Source organism: Perca fluviatilis, chromosome 8 (assembly GCF_010015445.1).
Source record: "Perca fluviatilis chromosome 8, GENO_Pfluv_1.0, whole genome shotgun sequence".
Taxonomy (NCBI): Eukaryota; Metazoa; Chordata; class Actinopteri; order Perciformes; family Percidae; genus Perca; species Perca fluviatilis.
In genome coordinates this window covers 2838288-2862847 of record NC_053119.1, presented here as the reverse complement: position 1 = coordinate 2862847, position 24560 = coordinate 2838288, and the positions used below count along the sequence as shown (strand labels likewise).

The 24560-nt window shown below is 41.7% G+C and overlaps 2 protein-coding genes and 1 pseudogene across 2 annotated transcripts in view; all 3 read right to left on the bottom strand.

The window, feature by feature from the left end:
* Positions 1–1057: 1057 nt before the first annotated feature.
* LOC120564531 lies at positions 1058–5528 on the bottom strand (annotated as a pseudogene).
* Positions 5529–8150: 2622 nt separating this feature from the next.
* Positions 8151–11390, bottom strand: LOC120564533 (E3 ubiquitin-protein ligase TRIM21-like). Its single transcript, XM_039809591.1, has 2 exons — positions 11282–11390; positions 8151–10001 (listed from the first exon to the last, which is right to left on the bottom strand). Exon 2 carries the CDS (start codon positions 9990–9992, stop codon positions 8751–8753), a length of 1242 nt encoding a protein of 413 aa, XP_039665525.1. The 5' UTR covers positions 9993–10001; positions 11282–11390; the 3' UTR covers positions 8151–8750.
* A 2567-nt stretch (positions 11391–13957) lies between these two features.
* Positions 13958–24560, bottom strand: part of si:ch211-284k5.2 — a 10840-nt gene continuing 237 nt past the window's right edge. Inside the window, exons 1-5 of the mRNA XM_039809498.1 lie at positions 24507–24560; positions 22252–22332; positions 21226–21344; positions 16009–16192; positions 13958–14246 (exon numbers count right to left, since the gene is read on the bottom strand). The exon at positions 24507–24560 is cut by the window's right edge and continues 237 nt beyond it. Of these exons, the coding sequence (XP_039665432.1) occupies positions 14112–14246; positions 16009–16192; positions 21226–21344; positions 22252–22332; positions 24507–24560 (573 nt within the window). The 3' untranslated portion in view covers positions 13958–14111. The remainder of the gene's footprint in view (positions 14247–16008; positions 16193–21225; positions 21345–22251; positions 22333–24506) is intronic.

Here is a 24560-nt window from a genome sequence, read left to right as displayed (position 1 = left end):
AACCCAGTCAAGGAAAGGGTTAACAGAAACGTAGTGTTGGCCAATCAGAGGAGGTTGTGCCTTTGGCTGAGTCTCTATCTGATCTGTCAGAGGGAGAGCAGGAGACGGTTGTGTATTTTAACGTTGGTAGTCCCCAGAGAAGAAGTTGGTCATTTCATGGTGCAGATTAGAACCCAAATTGAAACGTAAACAACTAAAATTGCTGAATGTTAGAACATTTTGTCAAACTGGTCGTTATTACTGTGACTTATGAAGTGTCAGGTTTAGTTCCACCATAGTTTCAAAAAACGTTAGCTGGCATTGTTCAGTAGCTCAAAGATTATCAGCTAATTAATGAAACCTCTAATTTAAAAACACCAGTACAGGGGATAACTGGAAAAAATGACAACAAATGACTTTGCAAATCAAATTTTTAATTGGATAAGGAAAAGCATCAAGGAAATGGATCTGAAAATGAGAAAAGTAAATTTCTCCTTTTAAATACCTTATTAAAAGATGTATTCTTAATTATAGTTGCTCTATTAAATAATGGATAAATTAATGCATTTGAAAACCAATTCATTAATTCCTGTTTTAATGTGTAATCAAATACTGAAGAAATGCTCTATTTCAATCTCCAAGTCCCTGGAGGTCCTCCATACAATGAGCTGAGCGGACTAGGAATATCTCCCGATAGCAAAGGGGTTCTAAGGTTGGTCTACTGGAGCAGTGAACAACGGTTGTATTGCATAAGAACCTTATGGGATGGGAATGATTGATCCAGGTATTAATCAAACCCTCAGGTGTAACCAGGAGTTATTGTTTGAAAACAACTTCAGATTTTGATTGTAAAACACATTCAAATATAAATGAATGGTCTTACAAATATATATTTGGAAATTCACCATGGTACAAGCGGATTAAAGCGCTTTGAGGTGTCAATACGCAGGTTTCATTTCCGGGATTGTTCAGGTGTATGTCCCTCATTTCTGCCGAAGTCCGTCTCCTTCCTCTGTCTCTGTGTCGGGGTTCTAACCTCCGGTGGATTTGTGAGGACTATGGTTAACTGCTCCTCAGATCTCTGCAGGGTAAATCCAGACAGCTAGCTAGACTATCTGTCCAATCGGAGTTTTCTGTTGCACGAACTGAACGTACACCAAAACAAGTTCCTTCCTGTGGCTATTTTGCAGAGGAACTGTGGCTCCGTCACAGGTTGTCCTAGGCAACCAACGAAGTCGGGGAAGGTCTCAGATTTTAAGCTGCGTTAAAATCTGTTCACACATCGCCAATACAAAGTGAATAAACATGTATAAACTCCACATAATACCTTTTTAAGAAACAAACGCTTTAGAATTGTGGAAATATGTGCCTTTACTTTCAGAATTTTATATATCTTCAAAAATATGGATTCAAACAAAGTAGTAAGTAATGAATGCATTTTAAAATTGATTAGAGAAAACATTCAAAATATGAAAACTGAGCATAAACAGCCAAGTAGCTGATCTTTCTGTAATTTAAATCCTGATGAAGCAACGTCCTCTTACTTTAAAGTTGAGCCGTTCCACAACTTTACTTTCTAATCAGCTCGATATGAAATTTAACTAATGTGTGAAAATGGAGAAATCTGTCTCCATCACAGTGTGCTGAATAATCTGTCAGAAGCTCCTGTTTGCCGTGTACCCATGGTTGTACAGACTACTATCACTGGATTCATTTGATACTACGTTTTTTTTCATTCTTAGGCAACTTCTTCAGTCCCTTCTTTATTTAATGGATTCACGATTAACATCAGAGATAAAGTGGTCTCAGGAAGAGAAAGTCACAATTAATCATGTACATGTTTCATGTCTGTGTGTTCACATTTCACTGATTTATGAATCTGAGAAATTGCCATTTTAACTTTAATTCACCTCCAGCAGTGTCTTTGCCTCCTCTTTTTACGCTCTGGATGAATTGGACTAGGATCTCTTTCTCTACTCAGAATCTAAAGAAATTATATGTAAACTTTCATGGCATTAAAAAAAAATTATGTTTTTTTTAATATATAATTTTTTGTTCTACTTATAGACTGACAGGAGAGATGATCAGAGGGACAGAGTTTTTACCATCATCAGTATTACAGGGACTGAAGAATGGGTAGAGTTTCTCAGTGAAGGAGCAGCCAGTAAAGGAGTAGATAAGAGCTGCAGCATCAACGTCATAAAAGGAGACCAGACCCTCCTCATAATCCACAAACACCCCCACCTTCTGAGGCCGAGACCTCAGAGAGAGAAGGACTGCAGGGCCAGCAAGAGCTTCGTATTCATTGTCATTCCTCAACACTATCGTCCAGTAACCATTCTGAGGGCTCAGTGTGATTTTTCCCTTCCTGTTGATCGACTCTCTGACCACTCCTAAAGTCCACTCAGTCTTCCCCTTAACCTGAACCTCGTAATAAAATCTTCCTGAAGAGAAACTCTGGTTTGCTAAGACAAAAACATAAGTATCAAATCTCTCTGGATTGTCTGGGAGATTCTTCCTCACATCACCATGTTTAACTTGTTTCCCATCATCAGACAGGATGAGATCAGGATGTGCTGTATCAGGATCAAGAGTCACATCCACTGCAGACTGCTGGACCCTCTTCAGCTCGACATGAAATAGCTTTTTCATCTGTTTACTGAGCGTCTCCTCCAGCTGATTCACAGCTCTCACTACAATCCCCTCATATGAAAGTGGACGGACGTTGACTTCTGTCCAGTCCTTGGTGGGTGGAGCAGCGTTCAGGGAGGTGAAGCTCTGGAGGAGGTGTTGGTGGTCTTCAGACTGTAAGAGCTGCTCCACCTCAGTGCTTCTCTTCTGCAGCTCAGAGATTTCCTGTTCCAGCTCTGTGATGAAGCCTTCAGCTGGTTGCTTTGTTGTTCTCTTCTTCTCTTGGATCATCTCGATGAGCTCGGTCTGGCTTCTCTCAACAGACTCCTTCAGAGCAGTGATGACCTGAACACCTTCTGCTATCTCTCTGTCAGCATCTTCATCACTGATCTCCACTAAATGTTTGATCTCCTGAATCTTCAGTCGTCTCTTCTGGATCAGCTGCATAATTTCAGCCCCTGTCTTCCACAGCTCAGCTTTATTTGCTTCATATTCTTCTTTCAGAGGACCAACAAGATGTTTCTTTTGGTCTGAAACCATCCGGGCCATGAAGACACACAGCAGACACACAAGGAAGAACATCCAGGTCCTTCCTTTGGCTCCTGAGTAGACGTCACGAGTTGACTGTCTGAACTTAGCAGCCATCTCTGAGATGAAAGTATTGACCTTCAGCTCAGGTTTCGTGTTGAAAGCCTTTCGACAGTTGGACACTGATAGGGAACATTAATATCCCAGTGATCAGTGATGCAGTTTTTACAGAAGTTGTGTCTACATGGTAGGGTGACTGGATCAGTGAACACATCCAGACAGATGGAGCAGTGAAACTGATCTTCAGTCAGCAGACTGCTGGGAGCAGACATATCGACACTCTGAGGACGAAAAGTGTGGAAAAATAAAAATGTCATTAATTTGGAAGCCCTGAAAGGCAAGGTGGAAACCTTTGTGGAAAGTTGTGGGCATTGTTGGCCAAAACTTAAGTTTATCTCCTACGTAGGAGATAGAGTGCGGATTGGGTCACATTTATCTGTCCGAGCTGGCCCGCATCCGACAGGCATTAAGATATTTATGTAAGAGCCCGACCCGAGCCCGACACAGTTAAAATAATTTTTTTTTCTCATATGACACATCTTTTATTAAGTAGCTGTAGGAAGGCATTCGGAAATGTCAACAGATGAGCGCATAAGTTCACACGGGGCAACAAGCGAACGTTAATAAACTGTTTTAAATTTAAAATGTTCAATGCCTTATCGCGCTGATGTGACCGAGCCCGACCCGAACATCGTTGACTACAAATGTGCTGCTTAGTTTTATCGCGCTCGCAAGATATGAAATAATCCTGATGCCATAACCTCCGTCAAAAAACTCTTTCTACCAGCTGACAATTTGCAGCAAAGAAATAAAATGGATTATGGATAATTTTCTTTGTATAGTTTGTAGCTGATTTGTCCAGCTGACTTCTCTATTGGCTGATGAAACAGGAGATGTCTCTTACGTTCTAAAACCAGCCTCTGGAGACTCCACCAGCTGAGTCACAGCGACACCATCAGCTGGTTTGAGTCAAGCAGACTGCGCACAGTGCATCATCCTAACATGCACCAACTTATCCTAACGAAACAGTGTCTTTTTTGCTTTATAAACATTGATGACTCGCCAAGTTAAACACAGCAATGTCATTTCTTCTTTTTTGTTCATTTCAGTGTACTGCCTGACTTTTACCTCTTATACCTATGTGCCTTGCTGTTTACTGATAAAGTTGAAATAAAGAAACTTGTTAACAGGACCTAAAATAACAAAATTGTTTTACATTGGACATGCCTATCAATAAAATATGTTACAAAAGGGTTTTGAAAAATATGTTTATTTTATCCAATGTAGTAGTAAACACATCTGCATAGACTTATGTAGGATCGTATAAACCTTGCTCATCAAATATTATTCAAATTTATTTATGTTGATCTGTATTTTAAATTAACCGCCTAAATTATTTTAGAGTTGAGCAAAATACTGTGTCAGTGCTCTCCGTGTGTCATATCCATGGTGTGATCAGGGATACGTCCTTCCATTTCAATTGTATTTATTTATTTGACAGGGACAGTGCTCTTTAATCAATAGTAATGCAACTGTAAATTGTGCAACCGTCGGACACAGCGTGCACGTTGGAGTGTGCGCCGTTTCAGATGTTTTGCAAATGTTGTACCAAGTGTAGGGGGCGGGGCAAACTATCATCATGAAAAAGGAACTCTCTGCTGAGTTCAATTATACCTCACACAAGAGTCTACGATAAACGGTTCACTAGTTATGAAAGAGGGCGTGGTTTAAGCAGAGTGGGTATGCCAAACCACAACCAATGACAAAGGAACTCTCTGCTTTTTGATGGAGCACTTGTACTTTTACTCAAGTCTGTGTCTCTAGTACTTTATATATGTCTGGCTCTCACATATATTGTGTAATATACAACAAGCTGTCGACACATGATTAACAATCTTTACAGCCGATGCTCAGATGGGGTGCGGTATATTTTAATCTGCCGACAACAGCAACTACAGAGACAACACGGTGAGGCTGGGAGGAAAGAGTTTGAATTCAAGGCTACGTACCGAAGTGTGTCACAGTTATATAAGTTGTAAAATGTCAATTATCTGCCTTTTATAAGCAATACATTAATGTGTACTTTCTCTCTCTGTGTACTCACCAGTGTTTAGCAGAGAATCGGCTGCTAGATAAAGCTGAATGTTTCTTTCGAGAGAAACAGAGAGACTTGTCTGGACTGCAGCTCTGCTGTCGCTCAGACAAACTTCCACCTGCATTTCAGGAAACGTGACATTCCTACCGTTGGCGGAGTGTTGAGGGAGAGATGTTAACGCCTACCTTGACATAACTTTAAGATGAGCTTTTGTTTCCTCTTCTCTCTTCTACAATGGAAGTGTGCAGCAGTCAAAAGAACAGACAAGTACAAACAGACAACACAACAAAAGTTATAATTTGCAGAAACATACGGTATCTTAGATGTCTTTTTTAAGAATCCAAAGTTTAACTAAATATTTCCTCTACATCTGTCATATGATTAGCTATAATGATAATAATGCATTTCATTAGTACAGGGCTTTGAAATATACTCAAAGACCCTTTATATACAAACAAATTAGGGATGCACCGAATCCAGATTTTTGGGGTTCGGCTGAATCCTGAACCCCCTGGTTGAGATGGTGCTGACTCCTCCTCCCATCCTCAGTCCATGAACCCAGTAAACTCATGAATGAAGTAAACAGGGACTGTCCTTCCTTTTCCGTACCTGACGTTGCTGCATCCTGGCTGCTGTCTGGAGATTCCTTCGTGCACAACTCGTATTCTTTCAGATGTTTCAGACCAGATGTTGTAACAGCGGCCATGTTGTGTATAGTTTAGGGTCCTCGCCACCACCAGACCAATCAGCATTGAACAGATTGAACATGTAGCTGGACTTGAATGGCCTTCTTTTGACTGAAAGTTCTGCGAAACAACAACTTGTTCTGCTCACCAGATCCATGTCCACTTTCTCACAGCCTGCTGCAGTCAACGTCAACTGGTGGCCTGCGGGCCACATCCGGCCCGCCAAAGCTTTTAGTCTGGCCCGCAGAATAATCATGAATTCACAAAATGTAAAGAGGAAAAAATGCATTCTGTTACTTAGCATTTCAAGCATTTAGAGCAAAAACCCAGACCCCTGTATTTGCATCTCTATTCACATGCCGGGATTCTGTACAGCGATGCCCGAGCTCCACACACACAGCTGAGCCGAGATGTGTGTGTGTTAAAACACGCAGCACCTGACTGGGAACGATAGTACAGAGAGAGTTACCAACGGCCGCTGGGGCAGATGAACTCACGCTGGTCTCTTTCTGTAAATAGGCTACAATTAAACCTTCGTGAGTAGAAAGCCAATACTTATCAATGCACTCACCTGTGTAGACCGGCATCAACATGTAGAAAGCAATATTTCAATCTGCTCAGTCTGCTCAGTCCACTCTTGTCCACCGCGCTGTTTTAAGCAACTACAGCTCTACTCTTAAATAGTGAATTTTTACAAACAAGCTAAAACAAAAGCTGTCGGTTTGTTGTCTAACTGTTTATCTTAGTTTGCCGGGAATCTGGAAATTTGGACAGTCTTGTAAACCTCACTGCTGGCTGAACAAACCAAACTCCGCTGGAGCGGTAAATCTATGGTGGTATTATAAGTGGCTATATGCACGTGAATGACGCGATCGTTATGTTCGAGTTCTTCATTCTTGATGATGATGATGATGGTTGTATTATTTTGCAACAGCATCTTTCATTGCAAATGAGGCATACATGACGAGTGCATAGCCTGCTTATCAGTCATTCATCATTAAAGCTGGGCTTTTGGCTTTTCCACGGCAACTTTTCCCTTCAGCCTCTTTGACAGTGACATGTTTACCTGACAACAGCCTTTCTTTCTGCAAGCATTTTCCACCAATCAGGACGCTGCATAATGTTTCCATAATCACAGACTTTAACCATCACTCCTCAGTGAACCGCCTCCTAGTCTGAGATCATTTTCTAGTTAAAGAGCCAGTTATCATTATGGAGTTTCCATGTTTTTTAGGAGTTTGCTCACACTAATACATCTAAAAAAAATATAGCATTAATTCAGTAAGAAAGGTATTAGGTTTTAAATACATTTTATTTCAAAGTCTGGCCCCCAGAGTGTCTGCTTAAAAAAATTCTGGCCCTTGAAAAAATTTAGTTGATGACCCTGGCCTACTGCATTGAACGCTCCACCTACGTAAACAGCGCCATCATTACGAAGACCAGCGTAGTGCAAGCGTAGGGTTCTGATTTACTGTCAGTCAGTTCCACCAAAAACATCACAAACATCACTGATAAGTCTTTACATTTTCCAAACTTTACTTAGCATTTCCTTTTTGAAATGAAAAGAAAACAAAGACAATACAAATCCAACATGCAACCAAACAAACATGTTAATATAACCCTCCCTCCTCCTCCTCCTCCCACAATGCTTTAGAGCAGTGGTTCTCAAACTTTTTTCAATGATGTTCCCCTTTTGAATTGTTTCTTTAAGCCAAGTACCCCCTGACCAGCGCTAATCATTTCTGGTTGGAAAAAAGTCTCTATAAAGAGAAACAGTACAGCGATGTCTGCGATAGATTTACTAAACAACAGCCTTGAACCTGAAAAAAATATTTAAATGCTAATGAGAAAAAGAGACAAAAACTGTAAAAATATTACAACACCTTGGAAAAACATGGTAGAAAGAAAGAAGGAAGGCAAGAATAGGTTGAAAATAGTATCACAACTTCAAAAACAGTGACATAACTTCAATAAAAGTGAGAGAAACTTGTAAAAAGTAGAAGGAAGGAAGGCAAGAATAGGTCTAAAGAAGGCGATACATACAGCATGTCACATTTTTGTTAGGAAAAAAAGTACATAAAGAGGAATAATGTGCTGGACAACAGCCTTGTAACTATTAAACATTTTGTTAAATATCTCATGTACCCCTGCAGTCCTCCAAAGTACCCCTAGGGGGACACGTACCCCCATTTGAGAAACACTTCTTTAGATAAAAAAAGAAACAAGCACAGAATACGACAATAAAAACAATTTCATATCAGATCATCTTCAGTGTAATAACAGAAGGCAAATATTATCAATACAGCGCAATCATTGAGTGAAAATTGTTCAATGAAATCAATAAAAGGACTCCAAGTTTATATCAGCTTACACATTTTGTATCTTAATGTTTTAAGGGGCAGGAACCATCTTCAACAACTGTATAAATGACATAAATGATATTATCTAAATGACTCTTGGGTGGAAGGTGGGGGAATGAGAGGAAGACTTTCTGCCCAAACTACGGATCTGTGGGACCCGAAAAAAGTGTGATCTGGGTATATTATGGTCTTTGGTGAGTGTTTCAAATGAGGCAAATGTTTTCAGTACATGCCAAATACAGTTTTGGTTCAATATGTGTCCATATTTGAAGCTTATGAAAACGTTTAGGAGGCAGATGAATGGAAGTTAATTCCATTAACTCCAATAATCTGTGAAGCAAATGTGACAACACTGAAAAACTTTGTGAAATGAAATGAAAGAGAATCTAGAAAATCAAATGGTTGATCTACTCAGTGATTGACAGGAGAGATGATCAGAGGGGCAGAGTTTTTACCGTCATCTGGAACAAATGGACTGAAGAATGGGTAGAGTTTCTCAGTGAAGGAGCAGCCAGTAAAGGAGTAGATAAGAGCTGCAGCATCAACATCATAAAAGGAGACCAGACCCTCCTCATAATCCACGAACACCCCCACCTTCTGAGGCCGAGACTTCAGAGAGAGAGAGACTGAAGATTTAGCAACAGCGTAGTATGATTTACCATTCATCAAAGATATCGTCCAGTAACCATCTTGAAGAGTTGGTTGAGTGCTTTCCTTCCTCTTGACCGACTCTCTGGCCACTCCTAACCACCAATAAGTCTTCCCTTTAACCTGAACCTCATAATAAAATCTTCCTGAAGAGAAACTCTGCTTTGCTAAGACATTATGCCAAGAATCAAATCTCTTTGGATTGTCTGGGAGATTCGTCCTCACATCACTAAATTTAACTTGTTTTCCATCTTCAGACAGGATGAGGTAGGGATGTGCTGTATCAGGATCAAGAGTCACATCCACGGCATACTGCTGGAACCTCTTCAGATCAGGCTCATAGAGCATTTTCATCTGTTTCCTGAGTTTCTCCTGCTCAGCCACATAGAGCTGCTCCACCTCAGTGTTTCTCTTCTTCAGCTCAGAGATTTCCTGTTTCAGATCTTTGACGAAGCCTTCAGCCAGTTTCTCTGTTTTCTGTTTCTCTTTGATCGTCTCGATGAGCTCGGCCTGGCTTCTCTCAAAGGACTCCTTAAGAGTTAAGGTCTGTCTGTTTATGTCTTCCTTACTGAGCTCCATTGAGTGTTTGAACTCCTTCTGGATCATCTGCAGAATTTCAGCCTGTGTCTTGGAAACCATCCAGGCCATGAACACCCACATCATCCAGGCCATGAAGACACACACACACGCCCAGAAGAACATCCAGGTCTTCAGTTTGGATCCTGAGTCGACGTCACGGTGAACTTCTTCTGGTATCAGTTGAGCTGACCGTCTGAACTTAGCAGCCATCTCAGAGATCAAAGTATTGACCTGCAGCTCAGGTTTCGTGTTGAAACCTTTTCTACAGGTAGGACACTGATAGGGAGCATCTATATCCCAGTGATCAGTGATGCAGGTTTTACAGAAGTTGTGTCCACATGGTGTGCTGACTGGATCAGTGAACACATCCAGACAGATGGAGCAGAGAAACTGATCTTCAGTCAGCAGACTGCTGGCAGCAGACATATCAGCACTCTGAGGACGAAAAGTGTGAAAAACAAAACTGTGATTATTATATTAGTCATATGTAACATGTTAAGACTTACAAAAAAGCCTCTTATGTTTGCACCCAATACGTGTGTGCCACCCATAGACTGTTAAAATTAATGGACAGAGCATGTGTGACATCACCCAATGATTTGTGGAGATCTGCTATGAGTCGTGGAGTTTGTGAGGGAGGAGCCCTTACACTCTACGTTACGTTACACACTTTCACTGGCAATCACATCATAGCCACGCCCTAAAACACCCCCTGCTTTATCGCCGATTTTAAAATCAACGAGACCATAATTAAAAGACTTATCATTCTGTGTTGCAGAAGACTTTGCTGAAGTGAATACACAGTGAGACAGGGTCGAAGTTTAAGATGAAAACATGGACAACAGCCAAAAACAACTTGAGGTCTATTTTAATGTCCACAGTGTTAGCATGGTTAGCATTGCTAAGCTACTGTCATGACTGACAGGTCCTAAAGCATCCCCTGCTTCATCGTCTGTTTTAAAATAAATAACACCATCATTTACTAAAGCAGGTGTTCTTACTAAACCATAAACCCATTATGAAAATGTTTACTGAGGTAATAAATCAAGTGAGAAGTGGATCACTTTCTCTTAGACTTCTACAGAAACTGACAAAAAAAAATGACAAAATGGCCGGGAAAAGTGACAAATGTCCAAAAAGAACAACTCAAGTTGTTGCATCTTGCACGGTCGATGGGAAGACAACACAAGGGTTAAAGGTGTTGAATGTAGGACCCTCTCCTATTGGGAGGGGCGAGCTATTCCAGAGATTACCTCCTATTATTGACAATATGTTTTGTCCAGAAGTGGTGCGTCTAAATGGTATCACACACATTACAAACTATAACATTTTTAATCCCATTTAAATATAAAACTTAGTTAATTCATTCACATTTCTTAGAAAGTGGAAGAAGAGCAGTTTCAGAGAGGAACCTCCTGTCTGAGTAGAGCTGAGCTTTTGATTTCATACAGGAAACCGGTCAGAAATAAGTCTGTAAAATATCTGGAGCTAAAGCTAAAGCTAACTGTGACTGCACTCCGTCTAACTTTAACTAGTCAGAGTTAGTCACTGTGGATTGTTTTTTACCATCGGTTTTAAAGTTCTGCCACAATCTGCCAAAACAAAAGTTGTTTTATCTAAAATTATGACTTTCATAACATAATATATTTATATCAGATTCTTGTTTTAACTTTGAGCAAGTATGTAGTGAGTGTATGTTGTCTCAGTGTACTCACCAGTGTTTGCAGAGACTCTGCTGTTGTTGAGAAAAAGCTGCTGATTCAGTTGAATGTTTCTTTTGAGAGAAACAGAGAGATTTGCCTCATGTGCAGCTCTGCTGTTGCTCAAACTTTTACTTTCATTATTAGAAAATGTGTTGTTGCAGCTCTCCTCTTTCACTGTTGCTCCACCTCTCAGGTTCCACCCTCTGAACACTTTCACTTGCGTGTTGACACATGCATTAACCACAACCAGCCACAGAAAAACAGCATTAGAAACAAATCAGAGAAAACATGACAAAGCAATTTTATAAAATGCAGCCCCGTTAACCTGTAACAGTTTACATACATACAGTATACACAAGGACCCCTCCCCACCAGTACACAGATCCCTGTCCAAGCCCCAAACCCCACAATATCATTGACCAGTGTAAAACATGCCCTTATTCTGCCCTAAGGCACAGGGAGTCCAAACCGGTTGCCATATATCCAGTCTATGGTTCAGACAGCAGCCTGTTGTTGTATCATGATCCCCACATAAAGTAACCAACGTGATTGGCCAGGCTGTTCTCATGAACCCTTCTTACATATTGTTACGAAAAGTAATGCCCGGTATGCCGTATGTATTCCACGTATACGTCCACGGTGAGTTCATGTCCCGGGGTAAACACAAGACTTTCACCCAGGAAACAGGTGTTCGTGTCCTGAAGAAGTTAAGGAGAAAACACAAGACTTTCACCCAGGAAACAGGTGTTCATGTCCTGGAAGAAGTTAAGGAGAAAACACAAGACGATGGAGATACTAAGAGATCATTTCGGGTTCGGCCACCATAGGAGTTAAAACATGCTGGGAATGGGAGGGGCTAGAGAGTAATATTCAGTTGGTTGTCATATACAATTTCAACACTAGATGGGAGAAATTCTTACACAGTGTAGCTTTAACAAGGTTTCACTTTATTAAGAGGAGAGGCAGCAGCACACAGACCTGTATAAAACCAACATTACTGTTACATTAAAGTGATCAACACATAAATGCATCAATAATTATAATACAATCGTTTAAAGTAGATTATTCTGCAGAATGAGTACACTTACTTTTGGTACTTTAAGTTTATTTTGCGGCCGACACTTTTGTACTTTTTGAATGCAGGTTTTTATTTATGCACTGAAGCTTTAGTACTTTGACTAAAGTAAAAGATCTTATCTTTTGAGTTTAATGAGATTCTGATAACCATAAACTAAATGAAGCTGAGAAACCACTGTAAGAGCAGTCTTTAATCTTCTGTCCCTCCCTCTGTCTCGCCTCGTCTCGGCTGTATTTACCAGAGGAGAGCTGAGGAAGAGGAGCAGAGGAAGAGGAGCCGAGACATGAAGTTGCTGCCACCTAGTGGACAGAACAGAGCAGAGCCATTCAATCAAAGGTTATCAGTGTAACAGACTACAACTCTCTTAACTGTAGATAGAAGAACTTTAGGACCAACATATAGACCCAATCACAATCTTTGTTTCCAATAACTTTCGGGTAGAAAACTCCTGCCCCATACCCATATTCTCATCTCCTTCATCTAAAAAATAATAATTTTCAAACATATCAATGTCAAGACAAGTTTCGCAAAGCTCACGAAAGACAAAAACACACCAAACCATTCAAGGTAAAGGCTCAACAAAACCAGAAATCAGAACGTTAAGATTTAAAAAGAGAGGGAGCATGTGGTGGAAAGCAAATGACATATTTCCACCCCAAAGTTAATTCTCAATCTTTCTCCGGGGCTAAATCAATCAGTCCGGACTTCATTGTCTGAGCTTCAGCTGCTTCCAGGTAATCAAAGAAGATCCGATTCAAATGCTGACAATCGCTTTGATGCTTATATGTCATACATTGTTCATATTACATAGCCATATTTATTCTGCTCTAATAAGGTAACTGCTAATACACATCACATATGTTATATTTTATTATTTATATTACTCTAAACCACCTTCTGTAAACCAACTGTATACTACTGTCTACACTGCACTATATTTCTTGTCCTGTCTATACTTGTATATCACTTTGCACTTTTCTGCTTTTTTTGCACTTCTGGTTGGACGCAAACTGCATTTCGTTGTCTATGTACTTGAACTGTGCACAATGACAATACACTTGAATCTAATCTAATCTACCTGTTGGACCTAACGCTAATAATTTTGTTTTTTAACCCTTGTGTTGTCCTCGGGTCAAATTTGAAAGTTTCAAAGTTATTTACATCAGAAATATGGGTTTCTTACAACTAAATTGGCCAAAAAATAACTTGGATGCATTCATGTTGTATGGAAGCCATGCAATATGCTTCGCAGGTAAAATAAATGATTATTTTGGGTGTTTTATTCAATTTCATAGCATTTGAAAAAAAAATGTAAATGTTTTTTAAACAGGATCTCGACTAAACTTTGACATAAACCAGTCTGTGATTCACTCAACCCCCTCTGATCTTAACTATTAGTCAGAATTATTCATGATTTCTGCATTTTTAACTTAAACATTAGGTATAATGTCATTTAAATTAGGTTTATTGACCATGAATAAAAGAAAGCGTTGACAACAGTGACAAAATCATCAAAAATAGCAACAAAAATGTCGGGAAAAGCGCCAAAAAAACGTTTATTTTGAATTTTGAAGGACCACAAGTTAATGGTCGACATGAAGACAGCACGAGGGTTAAAGACACAAAGCAACACAGGACAAAAAAATTAAAACATTTAGACAATTGAAATCTGTGTGTCTTTGAGCAACACAAGTGTATGGTCAAATTAAAGCAGTAAGCCGAGGATCATGTAAGGACACATTTAATGTTTGTTTAGTTTGTGTCTCAGGTTTCTCGCTCGGTGTCGGTCCTGTCGGTGTCGGTCCTGCTGGTGTCGGTCCTGCCGGTATCCTTGTTGCTGCAGCTCGCCCCCCGCTCGCTGCCCATCCTGGCTGCAAACTTCACCTTCCTTTGCGCCTTCTGCAGACACAAACACGGCGAATACATCACAAATCCTCTGCTACCGAGATAACAACCAGCTCAATGTTCAGACAACATGCTTTTGCTGGGGTCAGCTCAATGGTCCCACAGCCCCTATGTTCCCACATTTCTAAGAATTTTTTTCACTGAAAATTAGGCCCTATGTTCCCACAGCCCTATGTTCTCTGGGTAAGGAATAGTTAGGGTTAGGGGGTTAGGGGGTTAGGGGGTTAGGGGGTTAGGGTTAGTTACCAGATTTAGCTAAAAGCTACATTCCATATGTAGTCCGTTGCTGTTGGATAATAGGTTGGGTGTAATTGGCTACCAAATTGGGAGAAAGGGGGATTAAATCTTATATAAATTTATGAAAAATGAAACGTGGGAACATAGGGCCTAATTTTGGAAAAGAAATCTTAGAAATGTGGGAACATAGGGCTGTGGGACCATAGGGCTGTGAGACCATAGAGCTGTGGGACCATAGGGCTGTGGGACCATAGTGGGACAAGAGCTGTGGGAACATAGGGCTGTGGGACCATAGGGCTGTGGGACCATAGGGCTGTGGGAACATAGGATATAGAGCTGTGGGACCATAGGGCTGTGGGACCATAGGGCTGTGGGACCAGGGCTGTGGGAACATAGGGCTGTGGGACCATAGGGCTGTGGGAACATAGGGCTGTGGGACCATAGGGCTGTGGGACCATAGAGCTGTGGGACCATAGGGCTGTGGGAACATAGGGCTGTGGGACCATAGAGCTGTGGGACCATAGGACTGTGGGACCATAGGGCTGTGGGAACATAGGGCTGTGGGACCATAGGGCTGTGGGAACATAGGGCTGTGGGACCATAGGGCTGTGGGACCATAGAGCTGTGGGACCATAGGGCTGTGGGACCATTGGGCTGTGGGACCATTGGGCTGTGGGAACATAGAGCTGTGGGAACATAGGGCTGTGGGACCATAGGGCTGTGGGACCATAGAGCTGTGGGACCATTGGGCTGTGGGAACATAGGGCTGTGGGAACATAGGGCTGTGGGAACATAGAGCTGTGGGAACATAGGGCTGTGGGAACATAGGACTGTGGGAACATAGAGCTGTGGGACCATAGGGCTGTGGGACCATAGAGCTGTGGGAACATAGGGCTGTGGGAACATAGGGCTGTGGGAACATAGAGCTGTGGGAACATAGGGCTGTGGGACCATAGAGCTGTGGGAACATAGAGCTGTGGGACCATAGGGCTGTGGGACCATAGGGCTGTGGGAACATAGAGCTGTGGGAACATAGAGCTGTGGGACCATAGAGCTGTGGGACCATAGGGCTGTGGGAACATAGGGCTGTGGGACCATAGGGCTGTGGGAACATAGGGCTGTGGGACCATAGGGCTGTGGGAACATAGAGCTGTGGGAACATAGAGCTGTGGGACCATAGAGCTGTGGGACCATAGGGCTGTGGGAACATAGGGCTGTGGGACCATAGGGCTGTGGGAACATAGGGCTGTGGGACCATAGGGCTGTGGGAACATAGGGCTGTGGGACCATAGGGCTGTGGGAACATAGGGCTGTGGGAACATAGAGCTGTGGGAACATAGAGCTGTGGGAACATAGGGCTGTGGGAACATAGGGCTGTGGGACCATTGGGCTGTGGGACCATTTGGCTGTGGGAACATAGGCATGCTCCCCTTTTCCTGACCTTTCACCCATCATGTATCTCAAAAAAGTCAAACTGTTATGCATAATGTTTGTTTTTTTGTGTCATTTTTAAACTCACCTGTTTGTCGGCGAGCCCTCGGGGGTAGTGGGTAATGTTGTCCCGCAACTGCTCCGCCTTCTCCCAGTCATCCACCCAATGCTGGCGGCGGTACTCGGACTGGCGAGACGTGATTCGCTGGTGCATGGCCAGATTCTGACGCCCGATCAGCAGAAGCTCCTCCCGCCTCTTGTAGGCGTTCAGACTGAGGAAGACACACGTTCCAGGTGATTTCATGTTCACAGTGATGGAAAACCGCCACATGACGTCTGTTTTAAAAGTCAATTACAGCATGCAAACCCACACTTTGTGTGCATAATCGCTACCTGACGCGTATTCATACGCTTCAGGGCTTTCCATTTTCTTTCTCTGATGAACAAAGTGAAGCATTTAGCAGCGAAACAGACAGACAGACAGACAGACAGACAGATATTTCCCTCAGGAGTTGTTGGAGACCAAAAAACACCTAAAAGAGAGAGAATATTGGACTGACATTCTTAGCGCCACCATGACCATTGGGATTAGTTTACAACTTGTGTTGTCTTCCCGTTGACCAGGGACTTTTTTTTACTGCTTTTGAAGTTTTTTAAAGATTTTTGAGGGGTATTTCCACCTTTAATGGATAGGACAGCTAGATATGAAAGGGGGGGAAGACATGCAGGAGATCATCACAGGTTGGACTCAAACCCTGGAACTTCTGCATCGAGGAATGAACCTCTATATATATATATATATATATATATATATATATATATATATGTGCGCCTGCTCTACCAACTGAACTAACCCAGCCATGTGCTTTTGACGATTAAAAAAAAAATTGTCACTTTTTTTCAACGCGTTTTTTTTTATTTTTTTTATTCATGGTCAATAAACCTAATTTAAATGACATCATACCTAATTTTTTTAGTTTAAAAAAAAAAAAATTATGAATTATTTTGACTATTAGTTAAGATCAGAGGACGTTGAGTGAATCACAGAGTGGTTTATGTCAAAGTTTAATTAGGATACTGTTTTAAAACCTCTTAAAGGTGCCCTGCCACACGTATATCATGACTTTGTGGTAATGTCTGAAGTTCTACCATGGACTGTTGTCCAAAAAAAGTGTCAAAACGTTGGTGAAAGTGTGAAAAATGTTGAAAAAAGCACCCAAAACGACCATAAAAACTTCAAAAAACACCGGAAGAAATGTCCAAAAAGTTTGGTTGGGGCCCTAACCTCTGGCTCACCCAGTTAGAGCGTGCACCCCATGTAGGCTGAGTCCTTGGCAGCGGCCTGGGTTTGAATCCGACCTGCGGCCCTTTGCTGCATGTCATCCCCCATCTCTCTCTCTATCTCCCCCTTTCCTGTCTTTCCAACTGTCACTATCCAATAAAAGGAAAAGCCACCCCCCCAAAAAAATTTAGAAAATACCCAAAACTTCGAAATAGTGACAAAAATGTTGGAATATAAGCGACAAAGCCACAAAAACAACAGAAAAAGTGATGAAAAAAACACAAAATAACTTTTCATAGTCGAGGGGAAGACAAGAATTTCTTTTTCACTGCTCAGGAGGGATGTTATCGGGGTCTCTGTTTTGTTCCTGGTTGTTGAGGTAGATTTATCGTAGCGTCCTGTCTCCCCCCCTGAGTCCTGGAATAAAAGCTTTATAGCTCCTGTCAAGATTAAAGAATTTACAGCTCGGTGTGAGGGCTGATGAATACCAGAGACTGTCTGTCACCACCAGCACGCATCCAGATCAATAATTCAACAGCGTAACGGAGCACGACCGGTCACATCAATTATTAAAAGGTCCAACGAGGCGCTCGGGCATCATCGCTGCAACGTTAGAGAGAACTGTGGGCGGACAGAGAGAAAACTCCACCAAGGATGGCTTTCAATCACTGAATTAACTTCAGATGTGTCTGTGTCCTGGAAGAAGTTAAGGAGAAAACACAAGACTTTCACCCAGGAAACAGGTGTTCATGTCCTGAAGAAGTTAAGGAGAAAACACAAGACTTTCACCCAGGAAACAGGTGTTCATGTCCTGAAGAAGTTAAGGAGAAAACACAAGACTTTCACCCAGGAAACAGGTGTTCATGTCCTGAAGAAGTTAAGGAGAAAACACAAGACTTTCACCCAGGAAACAGGTGTTCATGTCCTGAAGAAGTTAAGGAGAAAACACAAGACTTTCACCCAGGAAACAGGTGTTCATGTCCTGAAGAAGTTAAGGAGAAAACACAAGACTTTCACCCAGGAAACAGGTGTTCATGTCCTGGAAGAAGTTAAGGAGAAAACACAAGACTTTCACCCAGGAAACAGGTGTTCATGTCCTGGAAGACGTTAAGGAGAAAACACAAGACTTTCACCCAGGAAACAGGTGTTCATGTCCTGAAGAAGTTAAGGAGAAAACACAAGACTTTCACCCAGGAAACAGGTGTTCATGTCCTGGAAGAGCGAAGGAGAAAACACAAGACTTTCACCCAGGAAACAGGTGTTCATGTCCTGAAGAAGTTAAGGAGAAAACACAAGACTTTCACCCAGGAAACAGGTGTTCATGTCCTGAAGAAGTTAAGGAGAAAACACAAGACTTTCACCCAGGAAACAGGTGTTCATGTCCTGGAAGAAGTTAAGGAGAAAACACAAGACTTTCACCCAGGAAACAGGTGTTCATGTCTTGAAGAAGTTAAGGAGAAAACACAAGACTTTCACCCAGGAAACAGGTGTTCATGTCCTGAAGAAGTTAAGGAGAAAACACAAGACTTTCACCCAGGAAACAGGTGTTCATGTCCTGGAAGAAGTTAAGGAGAAAACACAAGACTTTCACCCAGGAAACAGGTGTTCATGTCCTGAAGAAGTTAAGGAGAAAACACAAGACTTTCACCCAGGAAAACAGGTGTTCATGTCCTGAAGAAGTTAAGGAGAAAACACAAGACTTTCACCCAGGAAACAGGTGTTCATGTCCTGGAGAAGTTAAGGAGAAAACACAAGACTTTCACCCAGGAAACAGGTGTTCGTGTCCTGAATAAGTTAAGGAGAAAACACAAGACTTTCACCCAGGAAACAGGTGTTCATGTCCTGAAGAAGTTAAGGAGAAAACACAAGACTTTCACCCAGGAAACAGGTGTTCGCGTCCTGAAGAAGTTAAGGAGAAAACACAAGACTTTCACCCAGGAAACAGGTGTTCATGTCCTGGAAGAAGTTAAGGAGAAAACACAAGACTTTCACCCAGGAAACAGGTGTTCATGTCCCGGAAGAAGTTAAGGAGAAAACACAAGACTTTTCACCCAGGAAACAGGTGTTCATGTCCTGAAGAAGTTAAGGAGAAAAACACAAGACTTTCACCCAGGAAACAGGGTGTTCATGTCCTGGAAGACGTTAAGGAGAAAACACAAGACTTTCACCCAGGAAACAGGTGTTCATGTCCTGAAGAAGTTAAGGAGAAAACACAAGACTTTCACCCAGGAAACAGGTGTTCATGTCCTGAAGAAGTTAGGAAAAAAACACAAGACTTTCACCCAGGAAACAGGTGTTCATGTCCTGGAAGAAGTTAAGGAGAAAACACAAGACTTTCACCCAGGAAACAGGTGTTCATGTCTTGAAGAAGTTAAGGAGAAAACACAAGACTTTCACCCAGGAAACAGGTGTTCATGTCCTGAAGAAGTTAAGGAGAAAACACAAGACTTTCACCCAGGAAACAGGTGTTCATGTCCTGGAAGAAGTTAAGGAGAAAACACAAGACTTTCACCCAGGAAACAGGTGTTCATGTCCTGAAGAAGTTAAGGAGAAAACACAAGACTTTCACCCAGGAAACAGGTGTTCATGTCCTGAAGAAGTTAAGGAGAAAACACAAGACTTTCACCCAGGAAACAGGTGTTCATGTCCTGGAGAAGTTAAGGAGAAAACACAAGACTTTCACCCAGGAAACAGGTGTTCATGTCCTGAAGAAGTTAAGGAGAAAAACACAAGACTTTCACCCAGGAAACAGGTGTTCATGTCCTGGAAGAAGTTAAGGAGAAAACACAAGACTTTCACCCAGGAAACAAGTGTTCATGTCCTGAAGAAGTTAAGGAGAAAACACAAGACTTTCACCCAGGAAACAGGTGTTCATGTCCTAAAGAAGTTAAGGAGAAAACACAAGACTTTCACCCAGGAAACAGGTGTTCATGTCCTGAAGAAGTTAAGGAGAAAAACACAAGACTTTCACCCAGGAAACAGGTGTTAATGTCCTGAAGAAGTTAAGGAGAAAACACAAGACTTTCACCCAGGAAACAGGTGTTCATGTCCTGGAAGAAGTTAAGGAGAAAACACAAGACTTTCACCCAGGAAACAGGTGTTCGGTCCGGAAGAAGTTAAGGAGAAAACACAAGACTTTCACCCAGGAAACAGGTGTTCATGTCCTGAAGAAGTTATGAGAAAAAACACAAGACTTTCACACAGGAAACAGGTGTTCATGTCCTGGAAGAAGTTAAGGAGAAAACATAAGACTTTCACCCAGGAAACAGGTGTTCATGTCCTGAAGAAGTTAAGGAGAAAACACAAGACTTTCACCCCAGGAAACAGGTGTTCGTGTCCTGGAAGAAAGCAGAAAACACAAGACTTTCACCCAGGAAACAGGTGTTCATGTCCTGGAAGAAGTTAAGGAGAAAACACAAGACTTTCACCCAGGAAACAGGTGTTCATGTCCTGGAAGAAGTTAAGGAGAAAACACAAGACTTTCACCCAGGAAACAGGTGTTCATGTCCTGAAGAAGTTAAGGAGAAAACACAAGACTTTCACCCAGGAAACAGGTGTTCATGTCCTGAAGAAGTTAAGGAGAAAACACAAGACTTTCACCCAGGAAACAGGTGTTCATGTCCTGAAGAAGGAGAAAAACACAAGACTTTCACCCAGGAAACAGGTGTTCATGTCCTGAAGAAGTTAAGGAGAAAACACAAGACTTTCACCCAGGAAACAGGTGTTCATGTCCTGGAAGAAGTTAAGGAGAAAACACAAGACTTTCACCCAGGAAACAGGTGTTCATGTCCTGGAAGAAGTTAAGGAGAAAACACAAGACTTTCACCCAGGAAAAAGGTGTTCGTGAGAGTATAACTTAAGGGGACCGGTGTTTTAAAACTGCTCACATTTGGCCTCATGTGAGAAGTCTTGTATAAAGTACTTGAAAGCAATACTTGACTACAAGGACAAATATCTAACCAGTCCAGTTGCCTTTCAGTTTAAACTCTCCTGTGGGTGTTTTATGTGCCAGCAGGCTCTCACCTCCTCTTTTCGTAGTGGTTGCGATGGTCCACCCAGCCGTGAGAGCAAACGATGTCGGCCAGTTTGGAGGCCAGGAGGCGATTGTCTCGGTCGATGATGGCCAGCCGCTCGTCCTGCAGCTGAAGCACAGAAACCGAGAGTGAAAACACAGACTGGACCTCCAGCACTGACTGCTCTGTGACAGACTCATCGACAGTTAAAGGGCAACATGTTCAACTTTCAAAAGGATCCAACATCCACATTGCTAGGGCTGGTTGACATGTAACACGTACAGATTAGTTTCAGCAGATTTTCTGTGAAAGAATGTTTTTAAAAAAACAGTAATATTTCGGCAGCTGGGGCCCCAGATAAACTGATAAATAACATAATTAGTAATATTCTATACTTGAAATATACTTTGTAGCTTTAATCTGACATGAAATCTTTGTTTGTTTTTGGCTTTTTAATGTTTGATAAAGGATATTTACATCTTTAGCTAGTATTAAAACTTGAATTTGAAAGTTTAAGACTGTAAAATAAATTATTTGCAAATTATTTAAACCTTTTATGATGCATTTTCTTTAGTGAGTACACAGTTTACAGTAAGCACACAAGCCCTGTAAATACATGAAACGTGTGTGTGTGTGTGTGTGTGTGTGTGTGTGTGTGTGTGTGTGTGTCTGTGGGTATCTGTGTGTGTTTCTGTGTCTGTGTATGTGTGTGTGTGTATCTGTGTGTCTGTGTGTGTGTGTGTGTGTGTGTGTGTTTTGTGTGTGTGTGTGTGTGTGTGTGTGTGTGTGTGTGTGTGTGTGTGTGTCTGTGGGTATCTTGTTTGTGTTTGTGTGTGTGACTGTGTGTGTGTGTGTGTGTGTGTGTGTGTGTGTGTGTGTGTGTGTGTGTGTGTGTGTGTGTGTGTGTTTGTGTGTTTGTGTGTGTGTGTGTGTGTGTGTGTGTGACTGTGTGTGTGTGTGTGTGTGTGTGTGTGTGTGTGTGTGTGTGTGTGTGTGTGTGTGTGTGTGTGTGTGTGGTGTGTGTGCGTCCACTGACCTGTATTTTCTTCAGTTTGAGCTGGATGTGAACTGGAGTCTTCATGCCCTTGTTGTCCACTACTGGCAGAGCAGAGCTAACCTGGAACACAGGTAACACACAGGTTAAACACACGGTAACACACAGGTAACACACAGGTAACACACAGGTAACCACACAGGTAAACACATAGGTAACACACTGGTAAACACACAGGTAACACACAGGTAACCACACAGGTAAACACACAGGTAACACACTGGTAAAGTAAACACAGGTAACACACAGGTAAACACACTGGTAAAGTAAACACACTGGTAAAGTAAACACAGGTAACACACAGGTAAACACACTGGTAAAGTAAACACAGGTAACACACAGGTAAACACACTGGTAAAGTAAACACAGGTAACACACAGGTAAACACACAGGTAAAGTAAACACAGGTAACAGGGTATATTCTGGTCTAAAACTACAGCTTCTCAAACTGAATCTAGGGATAAGGTGCACCCTTTTCACATGTCTTCAGCTCCCCATTTGAACTCTGAACAGTGTATTTCATGTTAATTCATCACAAAATGCCCACAGGTCCAGTATACTTGTGAGGTCCCAACAGCTTTGTGGGGACCAAAATGCTGGACCCCACAACAAGGGCTGTTTGAGGGTTAAGACTTGGTTTTAGGATTAGGGATAGAATTAGGTTATGGTTAGGGTGAGGGTAAGGGTTAAGGTTAGGCATTTAGTTGTGGTGGTTAAGGTTAGTGTAAGGGTTAAGGTTAGGCATTTAGTTGTGATGGTTAAGGTGAGGGTAAGGGTTAAGGTTAGGCATTTAGTTGTGGTGGTTAAGGTTAGTGTAAGGGTTAAGGTTAGGCATTTAGTTGTGGTGGTTAAGGTTAGTGTAAGGGTTAAGGTTAGGCATTTAGTTGTGGTGGTTAAGGTTAGTGTAAGGGTTAAGGTTAGGCATTTAGTTGTGATGGTTAAGGTTAGGGTAAGGGGCTAGGGAATGCATTATGTCAATGACAGGTCCCCACAAAGATAGTGCCACAAACCTGTGTGTGTGTGTGTGTATATTATATATATATATATATATATATATATATATATATATATATATATATATATATATATATATATATATATATATATATATATATATATATATAGGCTTGTATTCATGTATTTCTCCAAATGATTTGTATATGCGAAATAAGTTTGTGGTGTCTTGTGATCCCATGTGGGATGGGCCAAATGTTTGGTATGAGATACACAGAAATAAAATTAATCTAAACTAAACTGATATACAAAACATGACAGATTTTGTCAGATTCTGTCACATATTTTGACAGAACTTTAACCATATACACACACACTTCCATCACACAAACAACATCAGGTGTTACCAGGGAAACAGAGTGGCTGTTTGAAAAAAAATATCAATGAATGGACTTAAAAAAAATGGGTAACACTTTACTTGAAGGTATCTACATAAGAGTGGCAGGACACTTAATGACAGTCACTCTTATATAGATACCTTGAAGTGGGGGTGGCAGTAGTCTGGGCACTGCCAAGGTGCTCTTGAGCAAGGCACCAGACCCCCAACTGCTCTGGGTGCCTCTCCATGGGCAGCCCCCCCCCCCCCACTCTGACATCTCTCCATTAGTGCATGTACAGGTACTGAGCATGAGTGTGTAATTCAGGGCTGTGTGTAATGTGTGTAATAACAACAGAGTGAAAACATTGTAATGTCCCCTTGCGGGATTAATAAAGTATATATTATTATTATTATTATTATTATTATTATTATAATAAGTAAAGTGTAACCAAAAAATGTTATTTAGCAGGTGACAGCAAGAGTAGGAGCAGTGTCTGTTATCAGACAAACAGTCCTGTCCTCCCTGTCAGTAATTCCTCACAGAAACAGAGAGGCAGAGTCCCCCCATGGGACCTTATTTCAGTCAAAATATATACCGATTTTGTAGTTTCTTCTCCCCTCTGGGACAGGAAACTGACTATCTTTGAGTTGTGGACAAAACAAGACATTTGATGACGTCATGTTGGCCTTTTGGGGAAACACTGATCCACATTTTTCACCATTTTCTGACATTTTAGAGCCCAGACAACTCATCCATTCATCCAGACAATAATGCACATATTAATCGACTAGCTAGTAATAAAATCATTAGTTGCAGCCCTGTAGACTTCTCTCTCTGATGGAGGCCTGTCCTCCTACCCCCCCCCCACCCTCTCTGTCCTCCATCTTTCTCTGCGTCTCCTACCTTCCTGCGGTGGTTTTCGTAGTTGGTGAGGTCCCACCGCTGCTGCAGGTAGCG